Source organism: Pantherophis guttatus, chromosome 9, assembly GCF_059756535.1.
Source record: "Pantherophis guttatus breed Tessera chromosome 9, ASM5975653v1, whole genome shotgun sequence".
Taxonomy (NCBI): domain Eukaryota; kingdom Metazoa; phylum Chordata; class Lepidosauria; order Squamata; family Colubridae; genus Pantherophis; species Pantherophis guttatus.
The window spans coordinates 9105952-9119547 of record NC_142071.1 but is presented as its reverse complement, the minus strand read 5'-3'; the positions used below and the strand labels follow the sequence as shown (position 1 = coordinate 9119547).

Genomic DNA, 13596 nt, shown 5'->3' with positions numbered 1-13596 from the left:
GAATGTGGTCGGGAAGGTTTTTTTGCTGTTGTTTTTTAAAGCTCCACCTACTAGCACAAATCACAATGTTGTACTTGCTACTCAAGGAGCATTTGCTTCCAACCCAGCTGCAGGGAGCTGCCAAATTCCTTGGCACACGTTTGTTCGAGAAACAACCAACCCATTTTTGCCTACTTCTTAATTTGGGAATAGGATAGTCTTGTTCGTCCAGCTCTCACAGAGCCAATTATACTGTGTAATACAGCCAGGACCAACCTAGGATTAAAAGTAGAAATGCAATGTTCAGAACCTGCTCGGCAGTCTTACCTGAGAATCTGTTAGCTGAAAATGGTCCTTGAAAGCCATATACACCAAGAAGGAATTGACTCCTATCAGAAAGAGAGACTGTAAGTGAATCACCAGTCCGTTTCCAGAGAGATCCTACACATAAGAATAGCAATGATGGGAATGTATCTCTAGCCTAGATCTGGTATCCAACAGTCATTTTCAAATGCAACTTCCACTGGATATAGAATCGTACAAACTGACCTTCAACAAGTGTGGAGAACACCAGTCAGTTGCTATGGCCTGGGCAAATCCTATCCCAGTAATGGCAAACCTTTTTGGCACAGAGTGCCCAAACCGGAATGTGCATGCATGTGTGTGCATGTGTGCACGCTGGAGCGCCAGAAACCGGAAGACCAGCTGGCTGGCGCGGATGCCCGCGCCGACCAGCTGGTCTTTGAGTTTCCGACACACACATGCACACCAGTCAGCTAGTCTTCACGCCCGCCGGAGCACCGGAAATCCAAAGACCAGCTGGATGGTGCGTACATGCCTGTTTTTTGGCCTTTTTTGGAGCCGTTTTCAGGCCGTTTTCCGGTGTTCTGGCATACTCGAAGACTAGCACGATGGAAACCAGAAGAGCAGCTGGCGACGGCACACGTGCCCACAGAGAAGGCTCCGTGTGCCACCTCTGGCACGCATGCCATAGGTTCGCCATCATGGTCCTATCCCATAATATCTCTAATACGCACCAGTTCATAATGCTAGAGAGGTGGAAAGGAAACAACCATGAAGTTATTTTTCACAGGTAGACATCACCTCATAAACCTGTTGTCAACTGATGGAGCTAATAGGTTCTCTGCCTATGCTTCCTAACCAAAGCACATCAAAGTCTCCGGGGATCACCCCAACCAGGTGACAATCATGAAGCAAAACCTCTTCTGCAGAAAGTGCAAAGCCATTCTTTTCAGAAGACACTCAACTGCCGCAGCTAACATTCTACGGTGTCCAACAGTTGCTGCCACATCACAACTCCTGGCAGGATAAATTAGCCACGTGTCCACACGCAACCCAAACTTTCATCCATGTTCAAAAGGAAGAGATCAACAGTTTTAAGAGTGCCTCAAGCTTAAATGCAAGAGGAAGATACACACATGCTTGAACAAAACTCAATGGTTACCTTCTCAACGGGAAAACTAATGTTTTCAGAAGGCATAGAATGGGTCAGGAGGATGGATATGTGGGGGGGAAAAGAAGGGGAGAGTGAAACAAATTATTTGGAGTTTTTATAAAATCCATCCTGTAACGGTTTGTTGCAAGTAAGCAATAGCACTTAGACTTATATTCCGCTTCATATGCTTTACAGCCCTCTTTAAGCTGTTTACAGAGTTAACATATTGCCCCCAACAATCCAGGTCCTCATTTTACCAGCCTCAGAAGGATGGAAGGCTCAGCTTGAGCTGGTCAGAATCGAACTCAGTGAGCAGTGAGTTAGACTGCAATACTGCGTTCTAACCACTGAGCCACCACAGCTTTGTATAGCATTAACTATTATTGTTAGCTCTAGGCCTGGTATAATTTCACTTATTGGTTTGTTTTGTAGGCTTTCACAGCCGGCACCAGTGAGGCAATGATGAGTTTTGGGCAGGGGTGAAATGCTCTGCTACCGGTTCGCTTCACACGCATGTGCACCACAGGCGCTAAGAAGCCTTTTCTGAGTCTGCAAAAGTAGGTAGAACAGCGAGGGGGAGGGAACAGTTGTGCCGCACGATTTAGATTCGCTAGAAAGCAGGATTTCCCGCTTCCTAGCGAATATAAATTATGTGACACAGCTGATTGTTGCACAGCTGATTTTTTACTTTTTTTGGCGTTTTTTTTCTACCGGTTCCGATGAACCGGTAGCATTTTTTACTACCGATTCAGGCGAACCGGCCTGAACCGGTAGCATTTCACCCCTGGTTTTGGGTTTAAATAGCTGTGGTCTAGTTTTCTTTTGTTCTGACATTTCGCCAGCAGCTGTGACTGGCATCTTCAGCGGCAAAGCGAGCCACTTTGTGGTGTACCTCTCAATAACACAACCTCTCAGCCTGTGAGCTGCCGAGAGGTACACCACAAAGCAACTGACTCTGCCCTCTGAAGATGGCCAGTCACAGCTGGTGGCTAAACATTGGAACAAAAGAAAACTAGACGACGGCCATTCAGTCCCAAAGTTCCTCTCTACTTTATAATGTCTCCATGTTGATTCATCCCAATTTGAGCAAGGGGAAATTCTCCTACCAAGAGAAACTGGAAAGCACATTTTCAGATAACAACTAGGACACAGATCACTTGGTAGTAGTCTAGAATATGACTTTTCTGCAGGTACTCCAAAAATTTTCAAGACTTACCGTGATCCTTAATCAGGGCTTCCATCTCCTCTTGAACCCCTTTGTGCCACTCAGTGATGTCCACGTGCAAAGAATAATCACAGCAGGACTTGCTGTCGGCCCATTCTCGCCACTGATCAAATGCAGAAATCAAACTGGTGCCGGGCTCCGGAACGACGTGATCAACTAAAGAAAGAAAATGTGTCCAATGGTTAACGCACTTTCAAGGTTTAAAGTCTTAGGATTCTAAATGAAGAAGGGGAGTACGGCAGAACTTCTAATCCTGTTGCCAGATGCATTGGGGAAATCTCTAAAAACTCTGTACCCAACAGACCATAGGTTATCATGGCTCAAGTGGTGAAATCCAAATTTTTTTTACTACCGGTTCTGCGGGCATGGCTTGGTGGGCATGATGTGGCTTGTTGGGCGTGGCAGGGGAAGGATACTGCAAAACCCCCATTCCCTCCCTACTCCTGGGGGAAGGATATTGCAAAATCTCCATTCCCACCCCACTCTGGGCCCAGCCAGAGGTGGTATTTGCCGGTTCTCCGAACTGCTCAAAATTTCTGCTACCGGTTCTCCAGAACCTGCTGGATTTCACCCCTCATATGCATATACATATACATATACACATACACATACACATATACATACACACACACGCACATATGTAAGATGTGCCCATAGAATTGCCAACAATCGGTCTTGACTGAATGGATAACATCATCATCATCATCATCATCATCATCATCATCATCATCATCATCATCATCATCATAATATATGGGAAATGTTTTCTGTAGCCCAGGGTGGAAACAGCCAGAGGAATTAACTTTTGCTCATCCAAAGCTCTGCATGAACATTTCCTACATAATACATGGGCAGATAATGTCCTGCTTCTCAATGGAACTCGCTAGTATAAAATAAACAACCGATTAACCAGGTCCCAGTGGAGCTCCGGAAACAGAGACAATGGATAAATATTGAACTATCGTTTCCCTGCCAGATGTCAGGATGTGATTCCCATGATCTGGGTACACTCTTTCTTTCCCACCATAACAATCCACAAGGCCAGGACATGGTCGCCTTACACAGCCCTGCAAAATCCATCTGGGACCATCACGTCAATCAATCAATCCATCAATCAATCAGTCAATCAGAATAGAGCTGGAAGGGACCTTGGAGGTCTTCTAGTCCTAACCCCGGCTCAAGCAAGAGACCCTATACAATTTCAGACAAGTGACTGTCCAGTATCTTCTTCAAAGCTTCCAGTAACAAAACACCCACAACTTCTGACAGCAATTAACACTGGTTAATTGCTCTTATTGTTATGAAGTTTCTCCTTAATTCCAGGTTGCTTCTCTCCTTGATTATTTTCCATCCATTCTTTCTTGTCCTGCCCTCTGGTACTTTGGAAGATAAGTTGACCCCCTCCTCTTTGTGGCAACCTCTCAAATACTGGAATTCTGCTATCATGTCCTCTCTAGTCCTTCTTTTCTCTAGACTAGCCAGACCCAAATCCTGCAACCATTCTTCATGTTTTTGTCTCCAGGCCGTTAATCATCTTAGTTGCTCTTCTCTGCACTTTTTCCAAAGTCTCAACATCTTTTTTTGTAATGTGATGGTCAAAAGAGGAGGCAATATTCCAGATGTAGATTTAGGTTCAAGATTTCATTTTTGCTCCTAAAAGACATTACAAGTAGTCCTGGACGTATGACCACAATTGAGTCCAAAATTTCTGCTGCTTAGCAAAGTAGTTGTTAAGTGACTTTTGCTCCCTTTTGTGTTCTTTTTGCCACAGTTGTTAAGCGAATTGCTCCAGTTGTTAAGCGAAGCATGTGGTCATTAAGCAAAACTGGCTTCCCCATTGTCTTTGCTTGTCGGAAGACAGCATGACCCAGGACAGTCTTAACTATCTTAAATAAATGTGACTTGCCAAGTGCCTAAATTTTGGTCACATGACTATGGGGATGCTGTAATGGGTGTCAGTGTGAAAAATAGTCCTAAGTCATTTTTTGAGTGCTGTTGAGACTTCAAATGGTCACTAAATGAATGGTTGTAAGACAAGGATTACCTGTATTCAAAAGCAAGAATAATCATCCTTGTAGCTGGGATGAATGAATATAGGAAGGTCTTGCAACCACTGTTGGAAAAACATAACTAAAGCAATCCAACCTAAAAGGCATAATGAACGGATCACACTATGACACATGTATACAAAACTCTTACCAATCATCTATTAACGGTTTCTATTCCTAATGGTACTTGAATTTTTGTTTAACATCGATCTTCAGCATTCAATCTCATATTGTGTCAGTTGCACACATACGAATGGTCCCATAAATAAATAAATAAATTCTTGCAATGAACTTTTGTTTCTTTTTGTTCTCGCTTGAAAAACGAGTCATATTGTAGCCTCTGAGAAACAGAAGTTATGTTGTGGCCCGCCAGCGGCCTGCACGGATCATGGCTGATCCCGATGAAGAGGAGGCTGGTGTGGTGTCGCGCCAGCAGCCTGCACAGCCAGCGCTCGCGTCAGACAGCGAGGAGGCTGAAGAGGATGTGATGCCAGAGGCAGAGACTCAGCCAGGGCCTTCAGAACCTCCAGAGGCTCCTTCCAGTGGAGAGAGTGAAGTGGAGGAGCCTCTCCTCAATGCTCGGGCACGCAGGGCTGCCAAAAGGCAGGAGTGGCTACTCAGGAGGAGGAGATCTACTCGAGAGTAGGGCTTGAGGATAATTGGCCACTCCCTTAGCCTATTTAAGTCGCACGCAGCTAGTGCGTTCTTGCTGGAAACAACTTGTATTATTATCAGAGTATTTTGGTTTATCATATCTTGTTTTCTGGGCTGGTTGCCAACCTTTGCCGGTCTTGTTTATTCTTGGTACGTTAATAAATTTGATAAGGACCATTGGTGTGTGTCAATATCCTCAGAAATCCGGAGCTGGGGCAGAACAAGTTACGGTAGCAGCTATCCATTCAAATTACTTGGTGACTGACCATGTAAAAAGCTACTGCTACTAATAATAAATACGTTTATTACTAAATTCACCCATGCTCATGATGGATTTTTTTCTAGGAACCTTTAGAATTCGCTTCTCTTCTCCGTTGCTTCTTCTGACCTTTAGCAGGAGAGAAGAACTGCCAAGAAGAAATAGAATAAATAAAGAAACTAGGAGCAATTTGCTGGGGAGAAGCAGCTTTTATGTTCCACCTAGAGCAAAAAAAGACTAGCCAAGAAAGTGTCAGTAGTAGCACTCGGCTTCATCCAGACTCTTCTGAAACAGCCTTACATTGTTAGTCAGAGGCCTCTATTATAAAAACATTAACGCACGAAGTCTACTTTAAAAAAAAACAAAACTCCTTCCAAGAAGGTAAACAGGGATAGAAGTCTAGGAAAATTATGTTTCTTTCCTTAATTATCTTAAATTCTGGGATGCTGAAAGAAAGAAGATTTTTGACAATGAAATGCACACCTGTACAGGTAGTTCTTAACGTACAATCAAAGTGAGCCCAGAATTTAAACTGTTAAGTGAGAAATTTGTTAAATGAGTTTTGTCTCATTTTACACTTTTCTTGTCACATTTGTTAAGCAAATCACTGCAGTGGTTAAATTAGTAACACCGTTAAGTAAATCTTAACGTTCCCATTGACTTTGGTGGTCAGCAGGTCACAAAAGATGGGTCACATGACCCGAGGACAGTGCAACCGTCATAAATACGAATCGGTTGTTAAGCATCCAAATGTAAATCATGTGACTAGGGGGATGCTGCAACGGTGTGAATAAGCGTGAAAAATGGTCAAGTCACTTTTTTCAATGCCGTTGTAACTTTAAACGGTTACTAAGTGAACCATTATAAGTTGACAACTACCTGTATGTGGATTTGACTGCCAATAAAGAATGGTGCATTTTTCAAATGATAAGAATATGGATTTTGAAGTTACGTTTTTGTGAGGTGGGTTTATCAATCTGAACAGCCTTCTTATTTGCCCCTTAAAATCCACTGCTGCTTTTTCTAAAGTAGAACAAAGATATCATTTTCCTCTTTAGTGGGCATAATAGGAAATAGTAAGGAGTCCGAAGGGTGCTCGGGGGGGGGGGGGCGCTGCTAGTTGAACTGGGTGTCCCCGCCATGCTTTCTGCTTGAGCCAAGGGGTTGGACTAGAAGACCTCCAAGATCCCTTCCAACTCTGTTATTCTGTAATATTATTTAAATGTTAGCCTAAGCCATTTCTTTCAGATTTAGGATGAGTTTTGCGCATGGCACTGCAAATCTGCTTATCATTTGCAATTTCAGACTGCAAAACTGGACTCTTCGGGATGAGTGCAATATCTGGATTCACAAGTCACGTTAGATCTGTACATTTTAAACCTTGTTTTTGTTATTCTTGTAGGTTAATTATTGCTAAATATATGTGCTATATATTATATATATGGTTTTTAAATACATTGTAAGCCGCCTTGAGTCTTCGGAGAAAGGCAGCATACAAGTTGAACAAACAAACAAACAAACAAACAAATATTCCTGAAAGCATTCCCACATGATTTTTTTAAGTTCATGCAAGGATGATGCAGCTTTTAGGGGGAAAGATCAGAAAGCTGGAGATTACAAGAAATTGCAGATTAGGGACAAGAATTACATAGCTAAAGTTGGCAAACTTTTGATAATAAGAGAAATAAATTTGAGAGCATAAGCAATGTATTTTGCTGTGAGACATCTGGGAAGCTTCTGCTACTAGTTAGCTGCAGCACGTGGGGCTGAATTTCTGAGTAGCGAGGATTTATCTTGCTGGGGGAAATCTGAGAAAAATACACGTGACTCAAACAGAGAATTCAACGCAACCAAGTTCCCCACTCCCCACAAATATTTTTATTCATCCTCTGAGAATAAAAAACAGTAAGCAGAAAGATTGGCCCTAAGCTCTAGATCAGAAAAGCAAATAAAACAGTTCATATGCGTTTTAACTGTTGTTAAATCAATTGCAGACATCGCAGTATTTGTTCTAAAGAAATTCACACAGACAAATTTATGGGACATGCTGCTAGATTCAATTTCATCAATTGCTCCCTTTTTAAAAAAGAATTGGAGGAAATTTAGAGAAAGCAAAGGATAGGGAGGCAGAAGAAGTCTAGTCTTTGGTCACTCCATTTCAAAACCCCAAATAACCCATAATTAAACCTGGATCCAAAGACATCGGAAACTAAGAGATGTTTCCAAAAAGGCACACATATATCCAAACCACCAGTTACTTTTTCTAACATTCAGATGATAAAAATAGCTAAAATGGAAGGAGAAAAAGCAGAGTCATTCTCATTCTTCATTTTTATGTGTTTCCAATTAGATTTTATAACTTGGAAGATTACTTGGATAAAAGAAGAAATCTCTTGCTGCTTCTTTTTTTTTTTTTTCAAAAGAAACCGATCAAGGGATTCAGCAGCATTTTTTGTCAACAAGTTATTCTCCATTTAATTTAAAAAAAAATCAATGTAGCTCTTTAAAAACAGATATCATTTGAAAACCCCAAGGAACCCTTAGAAGAGAGTTTGGGAGGGTGGGGGAGGGAGCTGGTAATTGATTTAACTGTGTCTCCAAGTCGTAATAAACCCTTGAACAAGAGAAAGAAGCCAAAGACAGTCTTTGACAACTGTGGTGTCCGGGGATGGGGAATTTCTAAAAAAGAAGTCATCCAACCATTCAATAGATGTTTTGCAGTACTGGAAGAAAATGGTAATTAATGGGTGCTCAGCAACTCAAAAGGAACGTATAATGTATCCAGGCAACAAAAGGTGTTTTGTTTTATTTTATTTTATTTTTAAATACACTGCATTATTACATTCCTGAAGCTCTTGTATTGCACCGGAGTAAATTCTATGTTTCCAAGTGTTATTTTGGGATGTATATGGTGGGAGTGCATGCCTACGATGATGCTTATGATGTACGTACGGGTGTACTCCTAAATTACTTTGCCCCTTCTCTTCCTTTAAATCAGGGGTCCCCAAACTTGGCAGCTTTAAGACTTGTGGACTTCAACTCCCAGAATTCTCTAGCCAGCTATGGAGTTGAAGTCCATTTCATCTAGAAGGCTCCAAGGGAAGGTTAAGGGATTAATGGAAGGTGCCCCTACCAGCCTAGAGCAGAGGTCCCCAAACTTGGCAGCTTTAAGACTTGTGGACTTCAACTCCAGAATTCTCTAGCCAGCTATGGAGTTGAAGTCCATTTCATCTAGAAGGCTCCAAGGGAAGGTTGAGGGATTAAGGGAAGGTGCCCCTATCAGCCTAGAGCAGAGGTCTTCAAACTTGGCAGTTTGAAGACTCCAGCATAGCTGGCTGGAGAATTCTTGGAGTTGAAGTCCACAATCTTAAAGCTACCAAGTTTGAAGACCTCTGCTTTAAATGTTCTACAAGTGTTCTGCAGAACATAATCAACATAATCAAAAAATCTAAGTCATGGTCTTGAAGGACTACAGAAGCACATCTGTTTCTTCGTTATGTTTTGAGAGATTGTAACTATATTTAGCTTGGGTCATTCTAATGTATGATAGTCATTACTTGGACTGTTCGTGCATACCGCCCCGTCATTCAGACTAGAGCAGTCCAGAACTACAGACAAATAAACAACTTAAGAAGTTGGACTCACATCTCATTAAGACACAGTACGGTTTGATTCATGGTTAGCAGTTACTGTGGCCCTTATTCAACAGAACATGGTTTCATCACTATGTGAACGAACCAAAGTATGGATTTCTTACAAAGCAATTCCTTATGATTCCGCAAAAGAACTCAAAGCAGCAGGGTACAACATTGTCCTCTTCTTAAAATAGGTTCTGGAGTTAAATTTGGTTTGAACCTCTCCACTGTCTGTTTTTCATCATCTTCCAAACAGCCTCTTTGAAGATGCAGATCATCCTCTGGTTCAGACATGTAAGCTGGCATTGAGCCATAATTAAAACCTTACACATCACCCCTGTGTGAACCCAGGCATGGTTCATGGCTTAGAAAATCCTGCAGTGTAAGTGCCCTTCTCTTGATGTCCCTGGGATCCCAACCAGGGACCCAAACGCTTGTGGATGGAATATTTGAAATACTCTGCAAAAATGTCTCTATAAAATGATCTGACAGTTTTGCAAATGGCCTTCAGGTCACTTCTCTTCTTGTAAACTGCTTTCCTGAAGTTCTGGAAGAAAAGTGATTTGAAGCATGTGATGCCATGCCACATCCCATTGCAAATTCCCCTGTTGTCTATGCCACACTGCTTTGCTTGGTGAGGAACTCTGAGAATTGAAGTCCACAAGTCTTAAAGTTGCTAAGGCTGGAGACCCCTGGTCTATGCTACATACTGTATTGAAGCAGGGTCGTTCTAATTTTTCTGTTTTCCCCAGGCAAAGAATTTTGCCTAATCTGGTGTATTATACAGAATTAGTATCTAAGTAAGTAATCTACTGTTGCAGAAAGCCCTTAAAAGCAGGGTGGATAAAAATCAATGATTTTTTTTAAAAAATCAAAAAAAAATTCAGATTTTTTTTATTTAAATTGGATTTTTTTTATTTAAATCGGATTTTTTTGATTTTTATCGAATTTATTTTAATAAAAAACTTTTGGGGTAAAAATCTATCGTAAGATAGTTTTCTATTTAAGATACATAAATAATTTAGTTTATTCAGCATGAAATGGAGCTTAGTTATGTAGCATGAGGCTGTATATTCTGCAACACTGGGACTATCGGTGAGTCAACAGTGGGTCAAAGGAGTAGCAGAGATGACAGTTGCTCTTTAAAAATTATGATTTAAATCGAGTTGATTTACATCAAGCCTTTTTACTAGTGATTTAAATCATGATTTAAATCGTGATTTAAATCAACTCGATTTAAATCAAATCCACCTTGCTTAAAAGTAGTTAATTTGCTTGAAAAAGATGTCAAAACCTTCTCCTTTTTTCAGATTTTGCTCAGTGGAAGGCAGGAAAGAGAAGAAAAATAGTGAGGTCAACCATCCAGATGTTTCTATTTTGGGGAGACAGGGAAGAGATGGACAACAATGTCATTTCAATACAGCAGTTCTTGGCTGAGCAACCTTTTTGGCCCTGTTAAGAGTTTGGAATTAAAAACTGAGTACGGTATGGCCTTTTAAATTTTAGCACCTAGCCAAGCTTGCTTCTGAAAGCTCACTGCAAACCTAAATTTTGATTTTATGGATATGTAATTTCTTTTGATAATATGGTGCAACCTTCTCTTCTACTCTGATGTGTCCCTTATTTTCTTGTTTTTTCCCCCGGCTTTTTGTACAAGTTATGCATGACTCAGAATGCCACATGTGAGATTTTTGTACCATGAGAAAGACACATGGGCTAACCTACTCTCCAGCCCTAGAACTTGAAGTGGGGGGGGGAGTGGGGAAGAGAGAAGACAAGCATAATATTTGTGCAAAAATCCAATCCAGCTGTTAAGGCTGAGAAACAACAGTTCCAACAGAAGGATCAGCAACAAGGAGGAGGAAGCTAGGACAGTCAAGATGAAATACGTGGAGGCTTAGCACCTACTTAGCTTCAAGGACCCAAATGACAGATGTAAAACCTTTAACCAAATTTATTTAGCCTAGAGAAAAAGTCCTCTAAGGAAATTAACCCTTTATATACAGATACTAGGAAGGGACATGGTGGCTTAGTGGCTAAGACGCTGAGCTGGCCGATCGAAAGGTCGGCAGTTCAGCGGTTCGAATCCCTGGTGCTGCATAATGGGGTGAGCTCCCGTTACTTGTCCCAGTTTCTGCCAACCTAGCAGTTCAAAAGCACGTAAAAAATGCAAGTAGAAAAATAGGGACCACCTTTGGTGGGAAGGTAACAGCATTCCGTGTGCCTTTGGCATTGAGTCATGCCGGCCACATGACCAGAGACGTCTTCGGACAGCACTGGCTCTTCGTCTTTGAAACGGAGATGAGCACCGCCCCTTAGAGTTGGGAACGACTAGCACATATGTGCGAGGGGAACCTTTACGTTTAATTTATACAGATACTCTTCTGGCCATTTGAAGATGGTCTCATCTTCAAAGATGCTATTGGAGGAGAAATTAACCCTTTGTACAGATACTCTTCTGACCTCCTGATCTACTTTAGTAAGAAATCCAACTCAAACTTTCTCCATTCTCTTTCCTTGAACCAGCATTAACAAAAATATCCAGCAGAAAAGTGCAGAAGGAGGGAATATGGTGTAAACCAGGGGTCTCCAACCTTGGCAACTTTAAGCCTGGCGGACTTCAACTCCCAGAATTCCCTAGCCAGCCAGCTGGGAGTTGGAAGTCCGCCAGGCTTAAAGTTGCCCCGGGGTAAACCATCCAATGTATATTTGTAAAAATATAGAACTTTACAAGCATTCAACTTTGCTCTACCCTGCCAATTCCAGGGCTGTCTGCAAACCATGGTAGGCCCTACTGTTCAACCACAGTTTGTTGCACGAGACAAGTAACTTCGTCCAATTCAAAATAAAAATAGTAAAGTCTCTTCTCATCAACATCAACTCATAGAAACTTGACACATCCTTGTCACTTTAGTAACAATGTGAATTGCATGTTGGTTTACTGTGCTATATAGACCTTGCTTAAGTCTCACCCCCCCTCCCCCACGCTTAATTTTCCATCTCACCTACCGAACCAATATTTCATAGTGGTGACATAAATTTGCAACAAGGCCTCCACTGTAAGAAGTAGCAAGCTGGAAAAATCCAGCTATTTAAACCGTAGTCTATCGTGTGGTTGCTGCACAAAATCATTCAAATATGGTCCGGTCCACAAATGATTGGCATTGCAATGTGTGAAATTGCTCATATGTTGCCTCTGCTGCTATGGAACCTGTTTTCAGCCTCTGATAACAGACACACAGGCCATTTTAGTACAATGTGTTACAAGCAGAAGTGAAGCCCTACATGGCTCAGGGCCAGGGTATCTTCGAGACCGCCTTCTACCGCATAACTCCCAACGACCAGTAAGATCCCACAGATTTGGTCTCCTCCGGGTCCCGTCAGCTAAACAATGCTGGCTGGTGGGCCCGCGAGGGAGGGCCTTCTCTGTGGCTGCCCCAGCTCTCTGGAACCAGTTACCTCCTGAGGTCCGGACCATCCCCACCCTATTGGCCTTCTGAAAAGCGGTGAAGACCTGGCTTTTCCGGCAGGCCTGGGGCCGTTGATCTCGCTGTTGCGATCTTGTGAGATCTGGCCATGAATGGTGTGAATGAGTTTTAATGTTTTAATGTTTTTAGTTCTTAAATGTTTTTTATAATGATTTTAAATGCATTGTGAGCTGCCCTGAGTCTTCGGAGAGGGGCGGCATACAAATTGAATAAATAAATAAATGAATTAATAAATATTAGTAGTTCAGGGCTGGACTGTGGAGTCTTCAGAGTCAGCATTGATGATGTTATCTAGTTGGTAATGAAACATCTGCAAGGAAACAACGAAACTCAGAGAGCACCAAGGACCTCACAATGCAATGTGTCCACTTAGAAGCTCAAACTAGACTCCCAAGTCCCTATCCTGGATACCTCTGGACAGTTTTGCATATCCATTTGATAGATCATCATTTGCTATGATTCTTGTATGGTTTACAACTAAACATATTTGATGCTAATCATGGATCTGTACAACTGATGTAACTGCAATAAGCCAAGATAAAGGCAAAACTTGAATTCAGCTTCAGTACATCAATAATTATCCATCTACTTCAAAGGTCTCCAAACTTGGCAACTTTAAGACTTGTGGACTTCAAGTTCCAGAATTCCTCAGCAAGTCATGATGGCTGGGAAATTCTGGGAGTTGAAGTCCACAAGTGTTAAAGTTGCCAAGGTTGGAGACCCTTGATCTACTTTAACATGGAGCGACAACTCACATTTTCCTCCGTTCTCTTTTCTTGGACCAGTATTTTAAAAAAATATATCCAGCAGAAAAGTGTAGGAGGAAGGAACATGGATTGTAAAGGACTCATC

At 41.8% G+C, this 13596-nt stretch overlaps 1 protein-coding gene across 3 annotated transcripts in view; it reads right to left on the bottom strand.

Moving 5' to 3' along the window:
- Nucleotides 1–13596, bottom strand: part of DPYSL2 (dihydropyrimidinase like 2) — a 92091-nt gene that overhangs the window by 33371 nt on the left and 45124 nt on the right. For all 3 annotated transcript variants that reach the window (XM_034436850.3, XM_034436851.3, XM_034436852.3), the window contains exons 4-5: nucleotides 2652–2816; nucleotides 307–368 (exon numbers count right to left, since the gene is read on the bottom strand). In XM_034436850.3, coding sequence (XP_034292741.1) covers nucleotides 307–368; nucleotides 2652–2816 — 227 coding nt within the window. The remainder of the gene's footprint in view (nucleotides 1–306; nucleotides 369–2651; nucleotides 2817–13596) is intronic.